Source organism: Capsicum annuum, chromosome 9, assembly GCF_002878395.1.
Source record: "Capsicum annuum cultivar UCD-10X-F1 chromosome 9, UCD10Xv1.1, whole genome shotgun sequence".
Classification (NCBI taxonomy): domain Eukaryota; kingdom Viridiplantae; phylum Streptophyta; class Magnoliopsida; order Solanales; family Solanaceae; genus Capsicum; species Capsicum annuum.
This window is the reverse complement of record NC_061119.1, coordinates 202871516-202883122: the sequence shown is the minus strand read 5'-3', so window position 1 is coordinate 202883122 and position 11607 is coordinate 202871516. Positions and strand designations below refer to the sequence as shown.

The 11607-nt window shown below is 32.4% G+C and overlaps 1 protein-coding gene and 1 pseudogene across 1 annotated transcript; one reads left to right on the top strand and one right to left on the bottom strand.

Annotated features, from left to right (window-relative positions):
• Positions 1–3321: 3321 nt before the first annotated feature.
• Positions 3322–7168, top strand: LOC107854088 (annotated as a pseudogene).
• Positions 7169–7467: 299 nt separating this feature from the next.
• LOC107854089 (protein NOI4-like) lies at positions 7468–11174 on the bottom strand. Its single transcript, XM_016699083.2, has 3 exons — positions 10939–11174; positions 8805–8981; positions 7468–7693 (listed from the first exon to the last, which is right to left on the bottom strand). Exons 1-3 carry the CDS (start codon positions 10942–10944, stop codon positions 7652–7654), a joined length of 225 nt encoding a protein of 74 aa, XP_016554569.2. The 5' UTR covers positions 10945–11174; the 3' UTR covers positions 7468–7651.
• Between the last annotated feature and the right edge of the window lie 433 nt (positions 11175–11607).

Sequence of the window (11607 nt, the reverse complement as noted above, 5' to 3'; positions counted from 1 at the left end):
TATATATATTCGGTTATGTGTAGAAAAATAATGTAATTTAGTAGTATAAAAAGAAAAAAAAGTTTTAAAGCAATTATTGAGAGATCAAACAATTGATATCATTACTATTTTTATTTTTTTTTGTAAATCTATAATATGGTTATTTAGTAAATACTGAATTTTACATATTTAATTTAGTGAGAAACTTCCCTCACTACAAAGAAAAAATCACAAAATAATTATATGTATCGTATTGAGGACTCCTTAGATAACTTATATTTTATTTTTTATTAATGCATTGTCACCAACTAAATTAAATTAAAAATTATATTTAATTTTTCTTTGAAATATGAATTTATTTGTTATTATTTAGTGAGGGAAATCCCTCGCTATAACAAATTTAACATTAGCTTTTTATTATCATCATATTTTAGTGAGGGATGTCCCTCTTAGCCTTTTAAGTAAATGAAAATTAAATAATTAAAAATTATATTTAAATTTTCTTTGAAATATGAATTTATTTTTTATTATTTAGCAAGGGAAATCCGTTGCTATAAGAAATTTAATATTGGTTTTTTTTATTATCATCATATTTTAGTGAGGGATGTCCCTCTCCACCTTTTAAAAAAAAAAATTAAAATATTTAATTTGTACAAGGGACATCGTCGCAAAGTCCCTCACTATATCGATATACAATTTCTCTCTCGCTAACCTTGGTAGCTAATAGTCAAGGTTTTAGTAGTGATATACATGTAGATCTATAATTTAAACTTTTAATTATGGATTTAAGTTTTGAATTTTATTGCACTCTGTTTGCCTTTTAGGGTGCAGAATATGAGTATTCCTGTTTACTTGTTTAATGAATTTTTAACATATAAGGTCCGAGTCAAAAATATCAAATTCGAGGCGAAGTCGTCTAACATAAACTCTACATTCAAACTAATCTTTAATCATATTTAAGCAAAAAATCTGACCTTTCTATAAAGGTATGTATTGTAAAATAGTTCATATGAGGTATCATTACTTATTCATAAAAACTATCATAAAGTATCGTTTTCATTATATCATCAATCAATCTATCACTGAATCATAGGTCGCTTTATCATTGTCTAATTTTTGGTTATTTGATTGCATTGAAATCTGTGTAAATGAACCTTCTTTTAATTTATTTTTGATAATTCATAGCATAAAATCATGATGTAAACTCAAGGAGATGCATGAAAAAAATACAAATTACTTTTCTTTTTTCAATTTATTAAAACAGATCCTATTCCAATTAATGCTTGTTCGATGTTAATGCATGAGAAGGATTTGATTTTACTGTAAAATTCTAATTTGTTGGTATGAAATTCCTATCAATTCTAAGTTTAGTAAGTTGTTAACTGTCTATACCTAGACTAGGTAAAATTCAATAAAAACAATAAGATAATTTCTCTATTTCTGGCTAAATATTAAATAATATTTTTTAATGCATTTGAAGATTTTGATTTTTCTTCTTATCCATAAAATTTGAAAAAAAAAGTGAGTATGTAATTTTTGTCTTTCAAATTATATTCATTTTTGTTGGCCCCTACTTGATAACTTTCATGAGTACAGTGAAATATTTACTAATTTGTCTTAAAAATTCTAGATTTCATTGATATGAGTGACATGCAAAACATAATTTAAGCACAAATTGATTGCATTTCCTATTTTCACTATAAAGAAAAGATTACTTTCTATAATAATATTTGGAAAGAAATTTAATAGTTTACTATTAAAAACTTATCTCATATTTGACCGGATATTTGACCTTTACTTCAAATCAGGTGGCTCGAGGATAATGCTAGCAAATTGTTTGTTATAGGTCACTAAAAGTTTGAGACCTCAAAAATTTTAATAGTAAATTTTATGATTTCAACTTCGCTAAAAATAATAATGAAGATTGTGAAATATATTTTAAAAAATTATTTGAAAAAAATAAAGAAAGAAAAAATATCTATGTTTTAATTAAAAACATTTTAGAACTTTTAATTAAACAACTCAAACTTCATTTAATAAATAAAGTTTTAACAACTAATCAAATTAATATATTGCAACAAATGACTAACATCTTATTAACTAGAATTAATTCTTATTTTTATTAATGATCATATTAATATATGAAGTTAAATGTTATGTGTCTTTTATTACTACACCAAAAACAACTAATATGCAAGAGCAAAAAAATCTAACTCTAAATTATTACAATATTATTTTTGTATATATATCTATATATTTAAAACTTTTTAGTAAAATTTAATTTTAAACCACTAATTGTTTAGACGCTCTTGATATTCAACCTGAATATAAGAATGAAGGATAATCTTAAGTAATAGTCAAAAAGTAACAAATAAATTTGTGCAACGAAATCCACGAATACCAAATGATTCACTAACATAAGGTACCATAATGTAAAATTAGATATTTTGAGGGCTAAATTTAAATATTTTTCATTTTTGTTTTGAAGATCAAATATTTTAGTACTACAAAAACAAATTTGTGTCCTATTATAGTTTAACTTCCAATCTTATACTTATACTCATCGTTTAATTGTCAAAACTTATAAATCTGGCTTGCTTGTTGGTTACTTTTATCTCAGAATATTTAAAATAAAATTTATATGAAAATTATGTAAAAGGGGTCATGGACACTCTTTTTTGTTTAGGATTTCCTTCTATCTTTTATTGAGCTTGGTGTGCACTCAATACAATATTTCCTATGAGGAAATGAAAGCACAATTCTTTCTTATAGCTTAAAATTTTGAAGGGCCATTTATCGTGATTTATAATCAAAAGAATAAACATGTGAAAGAATTCGAAAGAATTGTGCTTTCATTTCCTCATAGGAAATATTGTATTGAGTGCACACCAAGCTCAATAAAAGATAGAAGGAAATCCTAAACAAAAAAGAGTGTCCATGACCCCTTTTACATAATTTTCATACAAATTTTATTTTAAATATTCTGAGATTTCATATCCAAATTGATGGACAATTTTTTTTTTCTAAAAATTACACAAATACACAACTTATATTTTCAATATTACAAAAAATCCTAACTCCCTAAATATATTACAAAAATTCTAATATGTACACAGAATGTTATGTATATGTCAGCTATGTTATGTGTATTAATAGAGAGAGAGTAAAGTAATTAAAAAAATGGAAGAGAGTGTAATTACTTCCGAGGGTTATAGTTATGTTATTTATACTTAAAAAAAAAAAAAAACACTTTGACTCTTGAAATTTAAATGGGCCCATATAATTCTATAGTCTATGGTCAGTTGTCAAAACCTATAAAACTGGCCTGGAAGTTAAAATAATAACAATTTTTTCCATTCATAAATTATTGTTTATTAATGAAATTGCAAAGAGATGAAAATTGGGTCACGGAGAGATATGTTATTTGTGATGACACTATTGTTATTGGTGCATTTTTTGCAAGGAATTTATGGTATTAGATTTGTGATAGATAGAGAAGAGTGTTTGTCTCACAATGTTCATCTTGAAGGTGATACAATTCATGTATCTTTTGTTGTCATCCAAGCTGATACTCCTTGGCATTCTGCTAATGAGGGTGGTGTTGATCTTATGGTGCTTTTCCTTTTATGTTTATCTTTTTATTTTTTTTGGGATTAATTTCATGTATGATCATCGAACCAAGAGTGACATGGGTACAGATTTGTTGTGTTGATGATTTGGCAGTACTTATTTTGCCAATTTTACCTTATGAGTGGGTTCGATAAGAAAAAAAATGTTTTCTTGAAAAATCAGTTGTTTCTCACTTAGTTTTTTTGTGTTCATTACTTAAGTGAAAAATACTATCCTAAAAGCATTTGTGTATAATCTGCATCCGTATTATGTGGGGTAGGGGGTAGGCTGGTGGGGTCGGGTGAAGATAAGGTGCGTTGGAGGTTGTGGAGGACACAATCTTGTGGAACTTTTTTTCCCCTTCTTCTCTAGTGGAAGTAGGGAAACTAATATTAAAAAACTTTGACCAACCGAACATGAAAAAATTGACTTGTATACTTAACACACCCTACGTGGCAGCTTATGTTTTCGAGGCCGGGTTGATGAATTTCTTACTGTTTTAATTTTATACGAAATATAGGTATGGTTGATGCATATATTTGTTACAAATTTCAGTTTTATGAGTTTGCTGGGCTAGACCCTTACAATACATCACTTCCCTCAAAGAAAGTGCTAAAATGATACATGGGGCTTCTATTACTTAGAGAAACTTGTAAACTGAGAGAAGAAAGTGAGATTCGATACACATACCTAAGATAATGTATTCATGTCTCATAATCAGGACGTGCTGGCATCATTGTTATTAGTATTATTATTGTTATTATTGCTCTCCTACTAGCTTATTCTTTGTAGTACCACTTGTTGTTTGATTTGCTTCAGCTATTGTTATATTTGTTGTTGCTACTGTTCTCTTCTACATTATTGTTAGTATGACTTCTGTACTACTATATATGCTTTACATTCTTGATTTTTGATATGCATTACTTGAGCCGAGGGTCTATTAGAAACTACCTCTCTACCTTCTCATGGTAAGGGCAAGGCTACATGCACACCACCCTTCCCAGACGCACTTGTGGGATTACACTGGGTATGTTGTATTGTTGTTGTATAATTAGGATGTGCTGCGGCCTAGAGTGTGTATGTGTCATCGAAATCGTGATGTTGTCAATTGCATACGTCCCCTCTTGGCTAGGAACTGCAGTGGTCTCTATTGCTCATAGCTACAAGGAGGCTAATTCAGTGGCTGATGGTTTAGCAAGTTTTGCCTTTAGTTGAGAATCTTATTTTGAATGGCATGCACCGCTGCCTTCTAGCATTTCATCGCGTGTTGTCGGAGATGTTGTTGGGGTTTCACTCCCTCGCTTGATTTCTAGCTAGTTTTCAATTTGTTCCTTTGTTTCTATCCCGAAAGAAGAAAAAATTAGGATGAGATGAGAAGAAAATACCGACAAGAACTAGGATATCAACTTGGATTGCAGTGTACACGTTTTCTGGTTCCTTCTGAACTTTCTGAAGGTCAAAACATCAAAGATTTTTCTGTTTCTACTTGCCCTGACAACTTGGCGTTCCACTAATTATGAATAGTTATATGTTAGGCGGTGTAGAAAATTCTATTACATCGACATAGAAGTTGAACTATATTTGTTAATCAGTAGGAACAAGTGATAATTCATGTTGGTTGGTGCTTGTTAAAGAGCATGTAGCATGTAGATTCTGGTTTAACCTATCTCATCTTGAATTGTCTGTTCCCTTTCAGCATTGCTTGTTAGTAAGTGTTCTCAATCTATTATATTATAATTTTCAGATAAAAGGACCATCGGGTGAGCAGATTCATGGCTTCCGCGACAAGACTAGTGAGAAATATGAGTTTGTCGCTTATAAGAAAGGGATTTATCAATTCTGCTTCACGAATAAGTCTCCGTATCATGAAACGATAGATTTTGATGTGCATGTTGCACATTATGCACACTATGATCAGCATGCAAAGGATGGTAATTACCCTCTTGGACTCGGTCATTTTCTTTCTTGTTCTCTTTTTCTGTGCTAACAAGAACGAATATTTTCTACCAATTTTGTCTAAATGCCTACAGAGCACTTTGATCCATAGCTGGACCAGATATCAAAGTTAGAAACAGCTCTTTACAACATACAGTTTGAACAACATTGGCTCGAAGCCCAGACTGACCGCCAGGCATTACGTATGATTTTCTTATGACTTTCACTGCTTCACTTCTACTCTTTTTCCTTCTCAATATATGGCCTTACCGATAGTTGTTAGCTAATGTTAAAGAGTCCCAAATTAGTTGAAGGGTATGGATTGTTGTCTCTTTACGGACAATTCTCCCTTCATGAACTAGTCGGGTTTGAGTTATGCCTAAGGTCTATTGTCTTCTCACCGAAACAAAACCAAGTCATCCCTGTTCTTAGTTTATCAAATATTGAGCTCGCAGCCACAAATAGACTAAAGCAAGTGTTGGATTCAAAGCTAGTGTTAAGGAGTACAAATTGACTAATGTATTCCTGGCTCCTGAGTACTTAAGCTTGATCCTTCCCTTACACTCGTTACAAACATGGATTCGGTAAGACATCTCCTTTCTTTTGTAGTACAAAGGAAGAATTGGTCCAAAAATTGGACGGGAATCAAGATGGCTCCGATGACTTACCGAGTTGCCCTCCAAACAACGTGAAATAGTCACAATTATGTTGTTCACGATCAAAATATCCAATGTTGGATGTGTGAGAGGAAGGGACAGCGGGTTTAGAATCCTATTTTAGTTGAGGATGTACTCTTTAGATATCCAAAAGAAAAGAGTTAAATAGGCAAAAACACACCTAAAGTATCCCCATTTTTCGAGTTTCATACGTGAACTATCATGGTGTGCGAGTTTCCGACTTGAACTATCACAAACTATTTATCAAAACATACCTCAACTATCAATTATTCAATTTTCTTACCTGAACGATGGTGATAGTTCAGGTAGGAAAAGTGAACAATTGGTAGCGGGTGTATTTTGATATATAATTGGTGATATTTCACTCACATACCCAATAGTTCAGGTATGAAACTCGAAAAACCAGATACATTATGTGTATTTTTGACCCCTCACTAAAAAGAAGTATGAAAAGAAGATGTTTTTATTTAGTTTCAAATAGAACTCATATTGGGATTAACTCTTTCCTTGCTGTAAATGCAGTGAATGAAGGTATGAGCCAAAGAGCAATCACCAAGGCACTTCTTGAATCAGTAACCCTTGTTGGTGTCAGCTTCCTTCAGGTCTTCCTCCTTCAACGCCTTTTCGAAAAGAGGGTTCAGAAGGTTAGAGTTTAGCCTGCCCTGCTGGAGCTAGTATTCAGACACGTCGGAACTTCACACCTCTTTTCAGCAGAAAAATGAATCAAGTTCCACGTAGTTCGCTGTTAATCAGTTAAAAATCCGCATTCAAAAACCAAATAATCTTTTTTCCAGCTTGTGTTTGTGAAACAGTGAGATTTAGTTCTTGGTTTCAAGATTTTCTAGTTCCATATACAAGTCATGCAAGTTGTTGAATGCGTTAATTTAACAAAGGCAAATTCAGGATTTATACACTACAGTTTCAACCTCTAAAGTTCTTTTCATTAAATTCATTGTATTTTAAAATTATGAGTTTACATATACTACTATTTCATTGCGATTTTGATGCATTTCTACACATAAATTTATGCTCGTGGAGAAAGTCCGCTGCAAAGCTGCATCTGCCTACGGTGTCAAGCTTTTCCAATGACTTCCAATTTTGAGTGTGCATACAGCTTGGACGTCTGTGTTGCTTCGGATAATATTAATCAAGAAACATCAACGCATAACAAGTAAAAGTAATGACAACAAAAACCACCCTCCCTAGAGGCGCCTTGGCAAGAAAATCGGAAGGTAGCGACCAATAGTAGCAATAATAAACTCAGAGATTAGGAAAATTAAGCACAGATAACACTATGTTTTGATAACAAAAGTCTGTAATTTCAGTTATTTTATAAATGACATAGTTTTATTCCACTAGGCAACATCATAGCTTGACTACAGCTCTAATATTTAGGAACACTTCTATAGAATTATGGTCTCAAAAATGTTATACTTCCCATTGCAGTTTCATCAATCAGCAGCACCGGATCGCATACAGCAGAACCATTTCTTCTGAAAAAAGCAAAATATCCACAAGGTTATTGTCTGGAACGTATGAAATCTATTGCAAACATACTCTTGATAAACACATGGCAAGATAGTGTTATAACTTTAAACAGTACAAGTAATGCATAGCCAATCTTGCTCACCCTCGGTAATATTCTGTCATGTGACTATGGAAAGCGAGCTTCTATCTCATTAACGGATAGACAAACACAATCAATTCTGGGAGAATTTGGAGGATGCACAATTGAAAGGAGAAAATGTTTCTGCGTGGAGTTCATTCGGTTCACTTACAAGGAGCATAGCTTCCTTCGCACTCGTGAGAGACTCCTTGAGTGCTTTATATATTGAGAACTTGGTTGGTGTCCATGTTAGCTAGTTTATAGAATGGCATTAGATAGAGATGGTACATGCATACACTTGGTGTATGTTCAGGTTATACAAAAAGGTCCAAAATAGAAGGCAAAATGCAAAAAGTACAAAGCCCAAACTGTAATGCTCCTGGACTCACATATACGAAAACATCAAATTGTATCAACTATATTCCAACATGTCTTTAAAGGAAACAGACCTTGCTCCGAACTCGTAAAACATTTATCAAGACAACAATGAATTTCTTCAACCAACGTGGGACATTCTAACATACCATGCATTCCAAAGGTTAGAAATCTGGAGTGTGGATAATGTAACATGGGGGACCAACATTGGGTTAGCCGAGAATAGATGAGTTTGGATGTGATACCATGTTAAGAAAATGAATCTTGAGCCTAACTCAAGTGTAAAAGGTTAGTCATGCGGCGAAGAATTGTCCAAGACAAAACAACAACCCACCCCCTCGACAAATATGAGATATTCTAAATCAAACAAGGATCTTGAGACACAATCTTGAAAAACATTGTTGCTTTAAAATAAACATTAAAATGATGAATTGCCAACATAATTTAAAGGGAAACTAATGTGATATTTCCATGGTCAGCTACGGACCTAGATCGAGAACACAATTCCTTTAAATAGCAACTACGGCATAGCATATTAGTGTAGATACAACGTTCATGAAGTGATTTCCTCGAAGCATCACAAGGATGACATCAACTGGTAGCGATAGAGTCAGAGATCTTACAGATTGAGGCTTCCCAAGAGTTGCTGCACGCTTGTAGTTACCGCTTGGTGGCGAGTCTGCCTTGCCACCAGACCTTTTCTCGTTTCTAGCTTTGTTAAAGATGACCGTGTACCCCTCAGCTGAAGCTGGGTCATTGACATCCCACTCACCAAATTTTGGAAGTGGTCGACCTGCTTCCTACAGTGATTAACATAAGACTGTGAGATCTTGCAATTCTATGTCAAAATAGAAAAAAAAAAGATGAAAATTGAATCAGCCAGATAGAAAAAAGCAGCATAATCGGTCCCTGATTATTGATTTATATAGCAGAGGGCACAGGGTGCTAAATTTCTGATAATCGACATTTTTTGACGAGTGAACTCCTGATCATTGCTAGTCTTTCAATGACACGAGAAGCGAAGATCAAAATGCTAGAAATCCTTATAATGGAATAAGATATGCTACTAATAGTAGTTAAAAGATTGTATAATTCAACGTATATTCCATTATTAATAGCCCAATAGATACACATCTTACTTCTTTATAGTCGAGGAAGTCAATTAGCAAACTGCACATGAAAAGAGAAAGAGACAAAATGAAAAGGCAAAAGATTATCTGAAGTTTTGCTTCTCTGTATTGATACTTATGATAAGTAGTTATACTTCTTCACAATAAAGAAGATGTACATTTGAATTAGAATGATGATTTCAACAAAAAGAATTTACATTGCCTGCACGTATATAAGCATGGTACTGCAAACTATTTTGGATACTCTCAATTTGGATGATATAATTATATAGGCCACCTGAAACTTGCTCAAAATTGACAAATTTACCTGTCTACTATTCAAAAAGGCTCAATTTTGCTCTCCACAATACTATCGGAACAAAGAAGGTCGCACGTGTTACCTAACAACAACAACGACATACCCAATGTAATCTCATAAGTGGGTTCTGGGAGGATAAGATGTACGCAAATCTTAACCTTACCTTTATGGGGTAGAGATATTATTTTCAATAGATCCTCAACTCAAAAGGGAAGTTGTTCAGAAAAAAAGGAAACAAATAATAGAAGAATGTGTAATGATACAAAGGAAAAAGGAAGCAACGAATAATAGAAACACGATTACTAAATACTACTACAAACTAATAACGGGAAGAGGACATGGGGCAAGCCCCCTACTTCTCCCACCAAACGGACGGCCACACTCAGCGGACTAGTAACCTTCTACAATAAGCTAAGGTCATGCCCTTAGTAAGCTGAAATTATGTCATGTCTTGTCTAATCACTTCCCTCCGATTTTCTTTTCAGCCTACCTCTCATCTCTTTTAATTCCTGCTATAGCCAACCCCTCTCACACCTCCTATAATTGGCGCATCTGCGCACCTCCTTTTCTCATGTCCGAACCATCTCACTCTTGCTTTCCCCGTCTTGTTTGCCACAAAAGCCACTCCCACCTTACCCCATATAACTCCATTGCTAATCAAATCTTTCCTAGTATGTCCTCCATCTGACCATCTTTCATATCCGCTACATTCATCTTCTGAACAAATACATCGTCATATCCTTATCCTCATCCTTACGTTACCTACGGGTTCAAAAACATCCTCCAACGACCATCCAACGCGGGAAAAAGATGTGAAAATTTTTCCACGTGGATGCCACGTGAAAAACTATCTCCTTCCCACATTGAGGCCAAATTAACCCCTCTACTATTCCATTGTAGCAATATACTATCCCTTTACTATTCAATAAAATCACCTTCACAATGAGCTATACTTTATTCCATAGAAAACATACATATATATAGATCTTTAAAAAGACATTATAAATTAATATAGAAAAAATCAACAATTCATTGCCAAAGAACAAAACCACATGATTCCATTGTAGCAATATACTATCCCTTTACTATTCCATAAAATCACCTTCACAATGAGCTATACTTTATTCCATAGAAAACATACATATATATAGATCTTAAAAAAGACGTTATAAATTAATATAGAAAGAATCAACAATTCATTGCCAAAGAACAAAACCACATGCTCAAAATCAAAAACTCAAAAATACAATTTCTTAAACGTACACAAATACATATATGTACATTATATATACATACACACACACTGATAGAGATAATAACGAATCATACCGCCATGTATTTGGAATTTGGAAATATAGAAATTCTTTATATTATGTTGTTGTGAATGCTGGATATGATTGATTTGAATATGTAAACTTTTTTTATCAATTTCTCTTCTATTTTTATTTTTTTTTCAGAAGGGAAAAAAAAGAGAGAGAATTTCTCTCTTTCTTTTTTTTTTTTCTCTTTCTTGAACTGTACAACAGAAATATGGAAATGTCGTTACACATGAAAAGGAAAATGATAAGAAATAGACACTTAACACCTGGCTTCATAGTGGCCAATCATCAATTCATGAACACTTTTTTTCTTATTTTAATCTGTTTAAAAAAGAATAATATTCACTATAGTTAATATTTTTTTTGTTTTAATTTATTTGATCTATTTAATTTGACATAAAATTTAAAAAAAGTAAAGAATACTTTTTAACCTTGTGGTGTTAAAAAAAAATATGTTACATATATCAAAATCACATAGAAAGTTGAAATCGAAGAGTTGCTAAAAAAAACAAAACATTTTTTTAAGCAGACTAAAAAGGAAATAAGCCAAACAAATTGAAATTGAGGGGGGTAATACTTACATTTCAATTTTTTCATTTGACTTTTACGTATAAGATAATTTACAGTTATATAAATATCTATGAATTATAGTTGAATTATCCGTTAAAAAATTTAAATT

Bases quoted from the DNA above. Each gene is read 5' to 3' on its own strand.
- LOC107854089 (XM_016699083.2), bottom strand. The intron at 7,694-8,804 runs GTAAGATCTCTG...TGCTTTTTTCAG, and splicing joins CTCTTGGGAAGCCTCAATCT to AAGAAATGGTTCTGCTGTAT.